At 45.7% G+C, this 17879-nt stretch overlaps 1 protein-coding gene across 1 annotated transcript; it reads left to right on the top strand.

Moving 5' to 3' along the window:
- The first annotated feature begins 3438 nt into the window (after positions 1 to 3438).
- On the top strand, positions 3439 to 15307 carry LOC115909093 (cytochrome P450 3A9-like). The gene is made up of 13 exons (XM_030958169.1): positions 3439 to 3509; positions 6040 to 6133; positions 8095 to 8147; positions 9270 to 9369; positions 9929 to 10042; positions 10319 to 10407; positions 11049 to 11197; positions 12046 to 12173; positions 12838 to 12922; positions 13267 to 13427; positions 13848 to 14074; positions 14886 to 15048; positions 15192 to 15307. The coding sequence occupies exons 1-13, from the start codon at positions 3439 to 3441 to the stop codon at positions 15288 to 15290; spliced, it is 1533 nt and encodes a 510-aa protein (XP_030814029.1). The 3' UTR covers positions 15291 to 15307.
- The last annotated feature ends 2572 nt before the right edge of the window (positions 15308 to 17879 follow it).

Genomic DNA, 17879 nt, shown 5'->3' on the forward strand with positions numbered 1-17879 from the left:
TCGAGGTGTTCTAGCACTGGGCTGCTCTGAGTCAGGCACAGAACAAGAAGATTTTATGGCCAGAACATAAAAATATATAACAGTGGACTTTGAACTGTAAAATCTTTGTTGTTGTTGTTTTTTTCCTTCACTTCCTACTGGTTTGATTTCTTCTGAGCATCCTTTCAATGCAGCTGCTCAGGCAGTTGAAAGTCTCTTGACATATAACTGGCTGATAATATTAGCACAGCTGACTTCAAAAAGGAGATTACAGACAGTCTACAATGGAGGTCCTGAGATATTCCACTGGTTTGTTTCACCTGTTTGTCCTCTTGAAAAATGAGCCTGAGTTACAGACTTGGGTTTTGTTTACACTTAAAATGTTCAACCCAAGGTACTATTACTCTTTACTCTTCTTTCAGAATATCTTAAATTACTCATCAACACTGAGGCTAAGCCCGTATCACTGGTTGCCAGTTTGGTGTTTGTCCAGGGCAGAAATCTGCCTTCTCCCTCCCCTACAGAGCTCTGCAAGAGCAGCAGCAATTTTTATGATCTGTATCTAGAGAGTTTAAAGTACTCCATAATGACACAACTTTGCAATATTTATACCCTGAGTAGCACTGCAGAATCTCTACTGGTCCAGCCCTGGGAATCTAAAACAAATTCCCCGAAGTATCTCAGGAGAACCTCTTTCACAACCATACTCCAAAGTGAGTTAGACCTAAAGATTCAGACTTCTCCAGCTTGGTCTTCCCTATACCTGTGCAGTCCTTCTCATCAGGAACACAAGATGTTACCCACTGGGGCTTTTTTCCTTCCTCCCAACAGCTCTTTTGCTTCTGAACTGCTTGTTCCTCCCCACACCTGGGCCACAGTCATAATTGCTATTCCAGGGTGTCCTTTCAACCCTACATCCTTTGGTTTCACAGCTTGTGAAAGAAATACATGTTCCTCTATTTTTCTGCCCAGCCCCCAGTCATTATTCCCCAAAAATCCCTTCTCCTCATCACACCTTGTTCGCAGCCTGGATTTGCAGCACTCCCTTCATTAAGCTGCACATAAGAACCTGTTGTTATTTTGCTTTCCTGAAAGCCATTAATCCATTAATCTGAGCTTCTCAGGGGCATTAGAAATGGGAAAGCAGCTCAGTTCTCTTCTGAATTTGCTGCAAATTTTGGCTTTTTAGCATCTCAGCCTGTGACCATCCTGGAAACTCAGTGGCAACAGCCTAAATGACAAGGGGTGGGTGTTGTGTGTGTCATCGTCACCCACGAGTGGGACTTGGGGTGTCACCGGCAGGGTGTTCACAGCCAAAATTGGGGATTGCACCTTCTCATGCTCCTGAGCACTCTGCCTCTGCCCCAGACACCTGGAGGGCTCCCCTAAAGCCCAGGTGGGATGCAGTGGACTTCCCAATGTCCAGGAGAAGCAGAGGATGGGCGCAAAAGCCTGTGGTGGTCAGGACTAAGATGGTATAAAGGACTTGGAAGGGTGAAGGAACAACTGTGCTGCACCCCTGAGCAGCTTAGGGGACACCACAGTTGGGGGTTTACAGTTTTAGTGGAGTGCACCTTTGGGCATAAACTGGCTCTGAGCTGGGCTTACATGTGAAAATCAATCAATCTTTCCTGGGTCATTGACTTCCCTTTGGCATGGATTAATCACCATGGGGTTCTTCTGTTTATCCACCAGCTTTCTCAGAGGGGATGGTGGCGTTGTGTTGTTTGTTTGAAGTCAATTGGCACATTCCATTTGGCAGAGATCATCAGGTCACCATGGAAAACCACAACAAAACTTTACATCTCTGGTTTTTCACACCAATTTTCCCAGAAACTATAATTACCCCTAAAAACGTTGCAAGGAGGACAAAGATTGAGACTTATTTTTACTGAGGATGGAGAGCCCTACAACAATCCTATTTCCTGAGTAAATTGTGTTAACCTATTTCCCAACACAGCAAGTTGGGAACATTTTGGTGTCCAGTAAACTCAAATTTCAAGGCTATGTCAAAATGGGCAAAGAGGAACCCTGGAGCACCAGTCACTGCTGTGACCACTTCCTGACGGGAAAAGCACCTCTTGAACCTTGAACCATGCTCTTGCAACATCTCTGAATCAAGAAAGGCAGAACCCAGCATAGGCTTGGAAAGCTGTGTCATGAACTTGTCTGTTCACATCAAACTAAAGCAAACTGTGTTTATTACAAAATAATCTACAACTGCTCTGTCTCCAAAGGCCAGAGCAAAGGCCGGGCAAAAGAGAAATGAGATACAAATGCTGAGATAAGGCAGCTGATGCTCCTTGGGATGTGGACTGAGATCCACTGCTCAGTCAGTGCAGTGTCTATCACAACCACATCCTTGCTGACACAAGGCTTCTGATGTGCCAAAAGATTAAAACACCCACCCAATTTGCCCCAATGCAGACAGTAAACTCCCATCTGAAGGCAGCAGCTCTGCTCATATGAAGGGAATTGCTCATTTTAGAATTCTGAATAAAGCTCTAAAATTGCTGTAGCGCACACCGATGCAAGCCATAGAACTTCCTGCCCTGGCTTGATCCCCCACTAACAAACACCATCCATCCAAAGAGTTCCATTTTCTCCACATCATAATGTCCCCTCAGCACATCCACACCTGCTCTTGCTTTTCAGCACCATCCTTACAGGAGAGCCTGTACAAAATTTGTGTTTTCCCTCTTCCTGTGCCTTTTCCTCAGCTGTGGCAGAAGGGTGGGCACAGGTTTTATTCACAAGCCATGAGCGCTCGTGCTTTGGAAAGGGCGGCACTTCAGCTGTTTACAGTTGTGGAGTGATAACATTTCTCTTACATAACACCTGGCCACAGGCCAGCAAACAAGGTGGGCTGGACTTCTAAAGCCTTCAGAGGGGACAAATTCCTGCCTTAGTTACAACCTGTTTCTGACTCACCGCAGGTAGCACTTGCATTTCACAACACAGAGAGAGCGAGAGAGATTTCAAACAAAATCTTAAATTCTGTCAAAGTCGATTCATCTGCTAGAAAAGCTCTTGTCATACAATATGTGAATAACCTTTTCCCTTCTCTTTCCCTTTTGTAAACCAACCCTGACACCTGCTATGGGATTTACCTTTTCATTGTAACCTGTTTTTATTTAGTTTGCTGTAGGAGCCCAGGGGCATGAGTCAATGGGAAGGCAGTTATTACTTACAACAGGGAAACCAGCCGAAATGTTTGGCAACACATGCCTTAAATAACTTGAACCTTAGACAATTCAATCTATCACATGAATGTTTTTTTTCAGATTAGCAGACTTTTCTACCTTTACCTTCCACTCCTCCTCCTTTGTCACAGAAGGAGGGCCTCTAAATCATATGACTGGATAAAAAAGATTGCACAGTGTGAAACACTCGTATTTCCTACTGACGAGGGATAAGCACGTCAAGGCAGACCTCTGACTCAATCAGAGAAGAACTGAAATGAACCTTCTGCCTTCTTTTGCTACAGAAGCATGGGCCCTTATACTTCTTTTCATGGTCCTCCTGCTAGTGTGAGTAAAATATTCTTTATTGATTCTCTGCTCCTGTCATTTCTCTCTTTTTGCCATTGCTCACTTTCATACAACTAACCTGCTGAAGAGTAGATGTGATTTCCACTTTTCCAGCATCTAACCAGGCTCTGGGATGTAGCAGAGAAGTCTAAAGACTGTACATGTGTGTGATCTTGCTCCAAGGTTTGGAGTATTCCCATCCAGTTATGAGATTACTGCTCAGCATCAAAGAAATAATTGGATAATAACAATGGTTACCATCAGGGTGCTGGTTCAGTCACGGTTCTGATCCATCAGGTGATTTTTCACAGACATCCAGCTGTGCCTCCCTGACTGAGGCTGCTCTGCAGGCAAGCCAGTAGAATATGACCCTCCTGCACAGCTGGAGAGCAGCAGAAAAGCACCAGGAGAAGAATATCTGTAGGATCAGTTTTTACTCCTGACTTCTTTCATGGTGCCCAGCTAAGATTCTCCTCAGGGGCACCTGGGCCAGGAGGGGTCCTTTGCAGAGGTTTGATTTCCATCCCATGTTCTTCCTCACAGCTACCCACACTGGGGGAAGGAGTGGAGCACAGAGCAATGTCAGCCACCTGCTCCTGGCTTTCCAGACAAAATCCCACAGCAGAAATGTACCCCCAGTGCTTCAGGGCAACCCTGCTAGTGAGGAAATGCTGTCCTTGGCTTTGCTGGTGCCATTCAGCACTGCAGCAGGGCAGGGCTGGTTAAAAACCCCTGACTGATGTGGTGCACACGAGCACAGCCCATTTGTTTGCCCTGGCAATGCTGCAGCCACAGTAGCTCAGCAAGCTCAGAAAGTTTTAGCCATATTTTTCAAATTTTTCCTGTTTGGGGCTGGCTCTTACCAAAAAAAAAAGAAAAAAAACCCCAAACAAAAAAACTAAAACCAAAACAAACCCCAAACCAAACCATCAAAACCAAAGAAGTCACCCTGAATCTTGACCCAAGCTCTGCTATTTCAGTAACTCTGTGGCTATCTAAGATTGTTGGTTACCAGACTTGTGCCTTCTGCAGGCACCTGTAATTCTGCGGTAGCAAAAGGGACTAAACCCAGATCTCTGTGCTCTGATATCAGGGCTAAATAGAAATTTCACTGCCCATTGACACAGAGAGGTTGTTTAGATGCTTCTTGTCCAGCTGGGGCAACACTGTTCCAGTTCACACATGAGGGAACTTCAGGCATTTCTGATTCACATCCATGGTAGGAAGAAGTAATGATTATTCTTTGGCTTTACACTGAATGGTCCTTTTCAGTCTGCAGAAAACCCTGACACATTTTACTTGTAGGAGTGTTAGACTACATTTTCCTGGCCATGTTTCAGGTGGTCTAAGCCTGTTTTCCTACAGTATTTCTGGGCTTTGTGACCAGTCCAGCCTGACATTTTCTGGTCGTCCCACATCTTTGACTACCTATAAACATTACAAATCAGAATTCACAATCATTTGATTCCCAGCGCTGAATTAACCTTTGACGAAAAAAAGTTAAACATTGACAGACTGAGTGTGTGAAACCTTTCTTCACCTGAACACACTCAACTCTTCATTTTTCACCTGTCCTGTTTGGACCATAAGTTGGGATCTGCATTTTTTGCTCTGGCAGAAGCTGTGCTGGGGGACACTGATCTCATTTTGGGTCCCCAGAATTTAAAAAAACATTGGTAATTGTAAGGGAGACCCTCCCTATGTCTCAACCTAGATTTTGGCTTTTCAAATAAGCATCCCCAAGATCCTGTCTGAGCAACTGCTGCCTCATGACCCGAAGAGGATCTCTGACAACATCCCCCTGCCAAACCTTCCCCGTTTTACTTCCCTTCTGCAATGAACTGCTCACTTGGGAAGCTGAAGCTACTAACTAAAACCAAATATTTTGAGGAGCTCTTTCCACACAGCCAAAGACGAGCTTCAAAGGGCTGCAGCCCAGGCCCTTGTTGAGAAAGAGAAAGCCCCAAGGTAGGAGCAATAACTTCAGAGCTGCCAGGAAGGGCGCGTCAGAGGAAAGAAATTTGCAAGGCTGTCAATAAAATCTAAAGAGATAACCATCAAGACTAGGCTTCCACTGAGCTAATGCCGGACTAAGGGAAGGAGAACAATTGCTGAAATTGAAGTACAGTTTGACAAAGGCCCTGTTTGGGACATAATTCCTGGCACTGCTTTGATTTCTCTTCAATACAAACATGTAAGCTTGGTGTTCCTTCTTCCAGCTCTGTTTTCTGCCTCTCCTTTGGTAGGCAATGAGCCCCTTTTAGGACTTTTGCTCAAGATTTCCAGATGCTGCCTCCACAGGTGGTCTGGTGGAAACAATTGCTTTCACACCAAAAGGATCCCTCTGAAGTTCTGTGTGAGCCTTACCATGGTTACCAAGTAGTTTTTTACAGGGCAGTTTTCACTTGCTTTTTTTCCACCACTTGGTTCAACCTCCTCTCCCTCCTCTCCCAAGGGATGTTGCTGCAGTCTCTACATTTAGGGAGCTCGCAGCCACAGTGATGTAACACTGCTCTTTTCTGTCCCACAGATATGGGATCTGGCCATTTGGTCTGTTCAAGAAATTGGGCATTCCTGGGCCAAGACCTCTGCCTTTCTTTGGGACATCCCTGGAATATCGCAAAGTGAGTGCCTGTAGCTGAACAGATACAGAGTGCTGATAAGTTATCTCCAAATGCCAGCTCCTCCGTCACGCAGGGCCTGTGCAAAGGTGTGGTGGGTTTGCACAGGAGGCATTCAGAGAAGTGGTGCAAAGCTTCTGTGTAAGGGACAATCTGTTTGAATCACTGGAAAACTGTACACACCTCTGTGAAAAACATAAGATAAAGACAAAAGAGACCTGGGAACTCTCTCTTTTCTGGTCAGCAAAGAGGTAACAGGAGCTGACAGGAGCCGGGCCTGGTCGGGCGGCCCCTGCTGCAGGCCGGGCCCCATTCCTGTGGGGCCAGGCAGGTGAGGGGAGAGTGTGGGGGGCTGAGGCCAGTCTGGGCCATGGCTGCGATTTCTGACATCTTGCTGCTACTGGGCCCTGCCCTGCCCAGCCAGGTCTGCCAGCCTCAGGAGCAGCCCTGGGCTGGGCCAGCTCAGCCAAGATTCTACCACTATTGAGATTTGCCCAAAACGACTGGGCCAGGGAGAGGAGAAGCCATCAGCCCCCCTCAGGCAGAGTTCCCACCACAAACTACTGGGCCCGGCCAGGGTCAAGTGACCATCTGCAGGCCCTGGGTGAGATATTAACTCTCTCAGTGCTTCAATACTCCCTCAAGTGAGAGAAAGGAACAAAATGCAGGCAGTGTAGAGGAGCAACATGAAGACACTGACGTCAGTGCAGAAGAAGTCAAGTCCTAGTTGGGAGGGATGGGGAGATGTCTTGATCTTAGGGCTGAAATCCTCCTGTAAAGCTGTGGAGGAAGACTCTTTTTCCACATAAAAGTATGGGGAGATGAAAGTGTTCCAATTGTAGATATTGAGCAAAGGGCCCCATGCTAAAGTAAGCAGATGTTAAAGTAGCTGTGATCCCATAAGAAGTTTGAACAGAGAAGGAGAGAAGAGTGATGAAGATCCTGTGCCCCCAGGAAGAAGATGATTTCAGAGATAATGAGAATCTTTGCCTTGAACAGCTCATCTCTAAAACAGTATCCCAGAAGTTGACATGGCCCATAAACACAGCTGTGGGAAAAGCTTGTGGAAAAGGGGAGTGATTTCAGGATTGCAGATTTCCCCAGGTGGCTGCTGTTTGTGGAAGATAAAAGGCGCAAGAGAACTGTTTTCTTGTGGAGACATCTCCATAACATCAACAAGAGGGACTTCTCTCCCTAAGGGAAGTGAAGAAAGACTATTCTAGAAGTGGCAAACTGACTGAAATTTTAGGTTTTGTTTCTTTATGTTGTCATTGGGAAAGAAAGGTTATAGGGGGAGGAGAAGTGTCCTAAAGGTTTTGTTCTTATTCTTATTACTCTTTCTTTTATTTACTGTTAATACATTTTACTTTTAAAGGCTTTTAAAGTTTTGAGCCTGCTTTGCCTTTCTCCTAATCCTACCTCACAGCAGGAGATGAATAAGTACATTCTAGTGAGTGCACTGATGATTGGTCAGCACTGAACCCACCACACTAATTGGCACATTGGCTGGAGAATCTCAAATTGGTGAAGCAAAACTACTACAAAAGACCAGTGTGGGATAAGGCTCAGCAGCACAGACCAAGGGGCATCCCCAAAGAAGCACTCCTGGCTGGCTGATTTCCAGCTGCCCTTTGCCAGCATCTTGGCCAACAGCTCCCTCAAAGTGCAGTGCACATTCATGCTTCATCATGGCTTTGGCTGCTCATAAAGCAGCTCTGAATGTTAGTTTAGGGCTTTTCCTCCCCACCCACCATGTCCAACATCACCCCCTTCTCTGCATCCTGTCTCAGATAACTCAGCACCAACCCTGCCAGAGCTCAAGGAGCATTCAGACAACATTCTCACACACATGGCGGCATTTCTGGGGCTGCCCTGTGCAGGGCCAGGAGTTGGACTTGGATGGTCCTTGTGGGTCTTTTTCAATCCAGGATAACCCAATACAATTTTTAAATTGCTTTCCACAGGGTTTCCTGGAATTTGACACAGAATGTTTCAAGAAATACGGGAAAATCTGGGGGTGAGTACGAACCACTGATCTCTTCTGAGAGTAAAACTAGAATCTGCACAAATGGAAGAAAATGTTCATTAGGAAAGCTCCCTTTTCTCCACCTGCAGCCCTGACAGTCCCAACAGGATGAGAGCAGCAGTGACAGAGTTCTGCTGGTGGCTTACTACCACTACTGGAGCCTGGTGACACAGAGCTGCGTCACTGTCACATCATACAGAAACTATTTTGACCAATGCTGTGAAAAGCAGTTTAAATCTGGTAACAAAAGGCCCTTGCCTGCCCCTAACAAAATCATCAGCAGAACTATTTACTTCAGCAGGATCTGGAACTGGGAGGCTGGGTTCCTCTGGTTTACCAACAGCAGAGGAATGTGAGCAACTCCCTTTGGAGCTGATCCAAAGAATTCCTTGTGCTGCTGATCCCCACCTGCTGCAGCAGGAGCTACTGCAGTTATGGCTCTTCCGTTCTAGACACCTCCTCCCATAGCTTTCATCACTGTTGTTATAACTTAGGCTACAACCTTGCATATCCTGCATGATGCATCCACTTGTCCCTACAGCAGCTTTGAGAAATGGAGTCTGGAAAATGTATGTTTGCACAAATGGGTAGAGAGCACAGATCAGCTTAATCTACATCTGTTCCAGGAAAGCCTTCAGAACTGGCAGCTTAAAAAGACAAAAACAAGGGCTGAGTTTCATCTCCAAGGATGTCTCAGTGCTGTCAGCCCAAGTCTCCAGACACCCAACTCAAGAGCCTGAAAGGGGTCGAACAAGTTTCCTTCTAATACTGTAATGTGTTTAAGTGCCTGGAAAAACACAGAGAGTCAGGGGAGGAAGTGAAGACACTTGCTTCATTTAGTATCTGGTCCTTTGAGCAACTGAGCCCTGCTCATTTCCCAGTGAATTTGGAGGGTGTTTATCCCCCTTTACCATTTCCAAAACCAGATGGGAAAAAGTCTGGGAGTCCTTTTCCATATCTGCTTTCTACCTTTTGGTACTCAGACAACCAAGCAACAAGCCTGCTGATCAGAAGAACACTTGTTCAACACATGGGCATCTTGTGGGCATCAGCCAAGCCTTACACTTCAATTATCTGGGGTTATTTACCTGGTTCCTCTTCTCCCCCCACCAGGATTTACGATGGCAGACAACCCACGCTGGCTGTCACAGACCCCCAGATCATCAAATCTGTGCTGGTTAAAGATTGTTACACCACCTTCACCAACCGCAGGGTAAGAGCGCAAGTGCTGTGATCGACCACAGAGTCCAAAAAAGTGCAGGAGGAGACAGGCATGCCACGCATGCTTTGGGAACCATTGGCTGCACTACAGGGATTGCTAAACACAACCACTGCACGTCACTGTTCCCCTGCCTTACAGCCTGAACTACACACAGGGGCTGGCAGAGGGAGCAGGCCAAGTCTGTTCTCACACCTATTATATATTTATGTATATATGGATGGATTTGGGTTTGTGGGAGCGTGCAGGAATCTGTAAGGGTGCACACATGCCGCCAGCTGGGATGCAGGGATGGGACATGGTGGGTACACACAGACATGCAGGTGTTGGACTTGTACGGGGGCTGGGAATGGCACCTCACAGCTGGTTTAGTGTAGGAAAGGGGTTTCTTTATGGATGTGTGCCTTGAGAGAGGCTGTTTGTCAGGCCACAGCCTGCTGCCAGCAGCAATGCCACTGGAAGAGCCTGGGCAGGGGCTTGAATGCTGCATTGCCACCCCTGCAAGGAGGCTGCTCTCTTTTCTGGGGTTAACTCCTCCTGTTTTCCCCTGCAGCGCACGGACCTGGCCGGGGTACTGACCAACGCCATCTCATTAGCTGAAGATGACCATTGGAAAAAGCTCCGTACTGTGCTCTCTCCAACCTTCACCAGTGGGAAACTAAAGGAGGTAAACCAGAGGGGCAGGTACAGACTAAATCAGAGTCAGTAAGCAGTGTTTTCAGGCTGAGATTATCACAGGGGTCTGATTTCTTTAGTCAGAGCCTGGCAACTGAGCTGGCCTGTTTGACTAATACCTAACTGCAACCAGAAAACTCTTAAAAGAAAGCCTGAGCAGAGAGATTTTATTTGTAAATATTCATGACACTCCCTGTAGTCTCCATGAGCCTGTGTAAAGGAGTAAAATGTATTGTCCTGAAGTGACCATGCCTGGTTTGTGTTACAGATGTTCCCTATAATGAAGCACTATGGGGAAGCTTTGGTGAAGAATGTTCAAAAGCAAGTGAAAGAGAACAGCTCAATATCTGTAAAGGAGTAAGTAGCTGCTAAGAGCAGCAGGCAGAGCAAACCTTGTTAAAAGTGCTGTGGTTCATTGGTTACCAGCAATGCAGATCTTGCCCTGGGTCAGCCAGGGCTCTGAAAGGAGGAATGGGACTTACTGAAAGCCTGACTGGAAATTTAAAAGGGGAAAATTTAATTCGGATGTTAGGAAACTTCCCAGAGGTAGATAGGAAGGAAAATGCTCCAGAACAGCTTTGTGAATTCAGAGATCCAAGATGTCCCATCCCAAGCTTGGAACAGGGGGGCTGTGCTGGGTGGAACTGGACCACTCCCAGGGTTTGTTGGAGGCAAGATGGGCTGCCACTCCTCCTCAAGGTGTTAAATGCTAAATTCCACATGGTGTCCTTCCAGCAACCCATTACATGTTGTTGTAAAATCCTTGGAAAAGCTGTCTGACTTCAAAACCTGTGCAGTCTTGAAACAAAAGCTCTCCAAAAATCTATCCCCTTCTCTAGAAGTGCTGTTCAGTGCCACATAGCCAATTTTGTCTTCAAACCTAAGGCAGGAGGTCTTCTGAGACTTTATATTTGAATGTCACATAGACATGAGGAAAAAAATATATTAATTCAGTCCAAATATTTAACCACAGTCTATGTTTTTCTACTTTCCATCAGCATCTTTGGGAGCTACAGCATGGATGTGGTCACCAGCACTTCCTTTGGTGTGAACATTGACTCCATGAACAACCCCAAGGACCCCTTTGTCAGAGAGATGAAGAAACTGGTCAAGTTTGACTTTTTTAACCCAGTCTTCATCTTGTCATGTAAGTGACTCCAGGTTTTGCTTGGATAACTTCCCTTGCTAGGAATGAATTGCTGTCCCTTGTCTCATCAGTTCCTCATTGTGAGCTTCATGCTGAAATCCTGGGGATGAGATGGGTAAAAGCTTCCTCCACCTTTGGCATCCCCAGTGCAAGAAACTTATGAACCACCCAGAAATATCCAGTTAAGTGCTGGGAAATTATTTAAAGGTTGAAAAGCAAGTGAGGCTTGAGGAAAGCACTGCTATCTGAAATGCATTTTCTGGAAGTGAGTGCTTAGTGGGGACTGTAATTAGATGCAATTTCCTCCAGTGCAATAGCTTAGCAGCAATGGACCTTAAATTAAAGATACCTTGCTTAAACCCAGGGAAAGTTTGGATCTGTCCACAGAGGAGGTTCTGGTGCTGTAGATTTCAGGAATCTATAGAGAATATCAAGATCCAGTTTCTATGAGGAAGGAAAAGCCTTGAAAGGGACTTGAAATTGTTTGCACGGTCACAGCAAGGCAGTGAACAGCTCAGCCTGGCAAAGAACTCAGAATTTTCAGTATTTCTCTTGTGAGCCACATGCCTGTTGTGTCCAGAAGTAGCATGTCCTTAGAAAACAGAGCCTTAGAAATAGAAGGTGGAATATGCCTTGGTCTTCTCTTAAAAGAATTATTATACCCAGCTTGGTTGTGCCCATGACACAAAAACTATTCCAAGGGAATGAAACAGAGGGGGAAAAAAGGCAAAGTCTGTGCTTTTCTCATCTAAATAAATTAATAAAGGAAATAAATTCCCAGTAGCATCCACAGCTATCAGGAGGGATTTATTTAAAGAGTGCAATTTAATTTTATATTTGTTTTTTAGTTGCCTTCCCATTCCTTATTCCTGTCATGGCCAAGATGAACGTAAACATCTTCCCCAGTGATGCTGTAGATTTTTTCATGAGAACCCTTGCCAAAATTAAGCAGGATCGTGAAAAGGAGGCTCACAAGGTGAGTAGGAATTTGAGAGCAATTGTGGCAGAAAGTACACTGAAGTGAGATATAATTAGGGTGATGATATCAAAGGTGAAGCCAAAGTACAATGACTCAACAAAACCCTGAGCCTACTCAAGCGTAAACATTTCATTTTAATACTGTCAGAAAAGCCTCACCTGACCCGTCCTGGCAGAGAATCAGGGGGACTTTGTACATCCGTGATCTGAAGCTAAATCCAGATAAAGGCTCAGCAGAATTGGACTAACCTCAGTCTGCAGCACTTGTAATGAGAGAGTGAGAGACTCCCTGAAGAAGATTAGGCAGAGGATGAGCAAGTGCAGAGTAAGCAGCACACGAGTAGCAAAATTACCTTTAGGGTTGTGCCTTCCCCTCTTGCTTTTCAAAATCTTCAGCTTGCTTCCTGACAAAATTCTGCCTTTTAGAGTTTGGATCCCTTTACCCAAATTCATTCAAGACACTGCTCTCCCACCCAGTGGCTTAATGGACAGTACAGACAGGTTTCCAAAATAAAAAGCAAGTGTTACATTTTTCAATAAGGAAGTTGTGTTCATTTTGGGGATGCTCTCAGTCTAAAACTTGTGCTTAGGCTGTGAAATCTGCTTATCTAAGCCCTCCAAGGAAGCTGTCACCAAAGAGACTCTCCTGCTTTCCCTCCCAGGGCAGGGTAGATTTCCTGCAGCTGATGATCGAATCCCAGCGCTCAGCCAGCCAAGGCAACAACGAAGCAAATCACTCACATAAAGGTAACAGCAGCCAAATCCTCATCGTGGGCACGGGGCTGTGGGAGTGATGAGAATGTGGGGAGGTGTTTATGTCACCATCATCTTCACTAACCAGCTCCAGATGGAGCTCTGTCTCCTGGTGCCAGCCCTAGGTACTAAGATCCCAGGAGCAGGACTGCCATGTCAGTTATTTATGCCCAGGAAATCACCTGCCTCCTCTATCAAATGGATTTTTCCAGGCAGGTAGAGCAGTTATTAAAGTATTATCAGAAAGCAACTGCAACAAACCTGCCTCAACACCACCTGCTGCTGCCTGCTCCTTGCTGAGACCATCAGCCAACACTGCTTTTCTCATCTCCCCACAGCCCTGACCGACGTAGAGGTCCTGGCCCAGGCATTCATCTTCATCTTTGCTGGGTATGAACCCACCAGCAACACCCTAGGTTTCCTGGCCTATGAGCTGGCCATGCACTCTGATGTGCAGGAAAAGGTGCTGCAGGAGATCGACACAGTCCTGCCCAACAAGGTAAGGAGGACCCTGAGTGATGGGGAGGACTCTGACCCTGCAGGCCTCCTGGTTCAGTCAGGGAAATGGGACATCTTTAGCTCCTAAACACCATGGATTTTCCAAGAGATCTGGCAGACACACACTCAGACAACTCAGCCCTGCAGTGGTTTTCTTTTGGCAGCTGGAACCTTCCAGCCACCCCAACTGCTGTTTGCCACACTCTGCAGAAGAGGGCGTGAATTTCCAAGCATTTTCATGACTCATAGGTGGAAAAATGAAACCAATTGCTCAATTTCTACCTTGCATTTTGTTCTTCAGTGAGTCTGAGTCAAATTTGGGGCAGTGGGGGTTGAGGATACTATTGTTCCTACAGTCATTTTAGGACAATCCTGTTTTGATGCCAACATACCTGGTCACCTTCCTTGTGTTGTCCTGCAGGCTCCTCTCACGTACGAAGCAATTATGAAATTGGAATATCTTGACATGACAGTGAACGAAACCCTCAGGGTCTATCCCCTCGGGGGGCGGATTGAGAGAACCTGCAAGAAAGATGTGGAGATAAATGGAGTGACCATTCCCAAAGGAGTCGTGGTTACAATCCCACCCTACATCCTGCACCGCGACCCTGAGTACTGGCCCAACCCAGATGAGTTCAGGCCAGAAAGGTACCAAAAGCTTAATGAAAGGGAAGAAATATCACACTGCTTTTTCCTCAGTAATTAAGCATTAATCTCTGATTAGCTTCCTAATGGTGTTCTTCCTATCTTTTTACAAACAATACAGATGAGAAATTGCAGGCTCGTGGGAATGTCATTTTAAAAGGAAATCGAGCTTTGTGCTTAAAGCAGGGTTTCAAACAACATAATCTTCTTGGGAGAATAGCACTGATACTCACAGCATCTTGTACCCAGTTTTTAAGCTTCCTGAGAGTGGGTAAATTTGGAGGTTTTGTAACTGCTGGCCATCCTCTGTATAACCCTTCTTGTTGAACCTGTTCCTTACAAACAAGCTTCTACTAAATATGCCAGACTCAATCCTTCCAGAATTGCTTTCCCTCCTTGTTTTCAAGGATAACCTTCCCTAGCTGGTTATTTTTGTAATTGATATCTACTTCTCATTCCCAGAGTAACTGAAGCCATAGGCTGCTCCTAACCAAAACAACTTCTGGTTCTTCTCTCTCTAAATACCACAGACAGGAAATATCTGTCTCTGTGGGGCAGGACATTGCCTGGATTTTCACCTTACTTCCCACTTCCACTAATCTGGATGGAGAGAATTAAAATTAAACCCTCAAGTGGGACCCCATCCTGTCTCTGACAAGGGCTTGGTCACAGAACTCAATTTCAGGGGTAGCCTGAGACACTTTAGGAAAAACCCAAACCAGGGCAGGGCAGCAGTGAGAGATCCCAGGATAAATAAGATGTGTAGGTTTTGTGGTTTTGCTGCCTTCATTTCTTTTCCCCAACCGTCCTCCAGGTTCCGTAAGGAGAACAAGGAGTCCATAGACCCATACACATACCTGCCCTTTGGGGCTGGGCCCAGGAACTGCATTGGGATGAGGTTTGCTCTCCTGATTCTGAAAGTAGCCATTGTCTCCCTGCTGCAGCATTTCACCTTCCAGACCTGCAAAGAGACTCAGGTGAGGGGCATGTGGAGAGAGCCAGGTTCCAACACCAGACATTTCACACTTCCAGGCGCTGCAATCCAGCTGTGCCTGAACCTCTCACCCCTGTGTGTTTAACTTATCCATCCCCACCTGTGCTTTCCCTCTCATTGTTGCAGATCCCAATCAAGCTGAGTTCAGTGGGGCTCCTAACACCAGAGAAGCCGATTATTCTGAAATTTGTGCCCCGGACCAGCACCGAGCCTGCCAAGAACTGAAATCCAGCCACAGCCCCCAACACACAGGGACTGCCATGCTAACAAAGGGATCACACATCACAGGAAATCTCTCCTACACATACAGACACAGAAGAGCAGCACCAGTTAATTCTGGAAGCAATTCCTACATATTTACTAATAAACATAACTGTCAGAAAAGTGACATGTTTCACTGGGCAGTGACAATACACAGTCCCCTTAATTTTGATTGCAAAACAAGAAATAAATCCAAATGAGAATCTGATCATCGACTTCTAAAGGGACTTCTCCATCTGGAGGGAAGGAATTACTGCCACATCCAAGAAGCACAAGGTGAGATGGAAATTCAAACTGCCAGACCTCACTGGGCAGGGACGGGTGCTGTTTATCTGGGTGTATTGATGCTTGAAATTTCATGTATTCTGATTGAGACGACTGGTGTGGACTACACATCCTAGTTACCAACCCTCTCCTGTGCCATGTGTTAATTAAACTAAAGTGTGTACAAATACTGTCATTAAAAATGTTTGAGAGCTGCTCTGTGTTGTGCATAGTGGCTGATCACTTCCTATTTAAAACCCATATTCAGCCTCAACCCTTGAAATCATCCATGTACATTGCTTTCCACTTAATTTAATGAATCTGATCCTTCATTTAACACCATCAAACCCTCCCATTTGTACAGTATTTTGCAAACACTCCAGCTCCCACCTCTTGCTTTGATTAAGAGGGTGCCTTCAGTTCAGCCCTGCCCAACCCTTTCCCGTGCTGGAGTGACAGAGGATGGATTAGAGAGAGCAGCAGCTCCCAGGAGGAGAGGACAGCCCTGCAGGAGGGCCAATACTCCTGGAGGAATGGTCTGCACACAGCCTGGAGCTGAGCCTTTCCTCCCAGATCCATGGATGGGGTTTAGTCATTGCTTGTGGTGGGGTTTTAGGTGCTTTGATCTGCTCCTGTCATCAACAGGATGCTCTTACCCAATGGCTCATGCCATCCCTGGCCATTTAAACAGGGAATATCCAAAAGCAGGTGGGAGTTTCTCCCAGATCTGAGTTTCCCACCCCTGTTCATCCCAGTAAATTGTGCTGGTCTTGACATCTACCAACCAAAACAGACAGTAGTGGAATGGGAAAGGTTTCTACAGGAGCTGTGGGATTCACATTCTCTGAACCTGAGAGAAGCAGAGAAAAGAACGATTAAAACAATTCCCATTTCATTTGCTGCTGCTGTGTTGTGCCAAAGTAAAATGCAAGGTGGAGATTGTTTACCCACAGTGATGTGTTTTGTTTCCTTGGCCTATCAGGGCCAAGCGTGTGTCCAGACTGTCAGGGGACAGTCACGAGAGTTTGTTCAGTTGAGTTCTTGTTCAGTTCCAGTTTTAATGTAGTGTAATATAGTGCAATATAGTATAGAATAATATAGTATAATAAAGTAATTAATTAGCTTTCTGATATCATGGAGTCTTCCTCATCTTTCTTCCTGCCAAGTGGGCAAAATTTCACTGATAAAGAGCTGCAAATCAAATCAAGTCATCCTGTAACTTTCTCCTGGCACCCTTTATTCCAAGGCATTATTTACTGGATCATGGTCTGTAATTTTCTCCTGTGGCAATGTATTTTTCTCTTTAGTCTAGCAGAAAACTGCAACATGACCCAAATGCTGGCATCCCACATAGCACTAATATATTCAACAATTCAGGTCCATTTTTTACCAGTGAATATTCAACAGTTTGGGAGTGGACAGGCAACAGCACAGTGAATTCCTCATCCCTGGAAATCCCCAAATCAAAGCTGTCCATTTTTCTGGAAGATACAGCGACATTCACCAGGCTCTAATTCAAGAGTAAGCAGCTTGTGCTGTCCCAAAAGGCAGATAAAACAATTATAGTGCTCCCTTCTGATTCATCATCTGTGATAGACTGTTTGGGTTGTGCTGTGTACACAGCAAGGCTCGGAGGAGTGCTGCCAATGAGGCCCTGCCTCAGTTTAATCTGTTGCCCATCTCTCACCAGGAGTTAGAAACCATCCCTGGAAGAGCTGGGCCTGTCTGACTGGCTGTGATGCTGCAGTGGCTCTGATGAGGCAGAGGGCAAAGCGTGGACAAATCAGTTTAAAAAAGGCATTTTTCTGTAGAAAATCCAGTGCCAGGCAAAACTAACTCAGGTTCAAAGAAAGAGAAAGAAAGGAGGAACTATCATGAAAGCAGCACATCACTTACGTGCCAGAGAGCTGCTTTGAAGTGATTAAAAATCATTTTGGCACCTGATGAGCAAACCCAGGTGCCTTTGCCAGAAGCACAAAGGGTTAATCCAGCCACACCCCAACCCTGGCAGTCCCTTCCCTGCACGGGGCTCTCCGGGAATGAAGTCATTAAGTGCAACTGTACAGATCATTCTTCCAAATGTGAAAAATGTGACTAATTTTCCGGCTTCAGCCAATTATGACCTGCCAGGACTATCATAACAGCCCATAAATAATCTGTAACAAAATCATGGTAATGAGTCTTCTAGAAGAAAATGAGATCCTCCGTGTCTTAACTCTATAAAAATACTCTGCTTTTAAGGGCTGCCTCCATCATTCCCAGCACTTCCCATTGCTTTGCTGGTCACCC

The sequence above is a fragment of the Camarhynchus parvulus genome, chromosome 14 (genome assembly GCF_901933205.1).
Source record: "Camarhynchus parvulus chromosome 14, STF_HiC, whole genome shotgun sequence".
NCBI lineage: Eukaryota > Metazoa > Chordata > Aves > Passeriformes > Thraupidae > Camarhynchus > Camarhynchus parvulus.

Excerpts from the sequence above, each read along its gene's own strand:
- LOC115909093 (XM_030958169.1), top strand. The coding sequence starts at position 3,439 with ATGAACCTTCTGCCTTCTTTTGCTACAGAAGCATGGGCCCTTATACTT. Across the intron at positions 8,148-9,269 it reads AAATACGGGAAAATCTGGGG|GATTTACGATGGCAGACAAC; the intron begins GTGAGTACGAAC and ends TCCCCCCACCAG. Across the intron at positions 10,408-11,048 it reads AGCTCAATATCTGTAAAGGA|CATCTTTGGGAGCTACAGCA; the intron begins GTAAGTAGCTGC and ends ACTTTCCATCAG.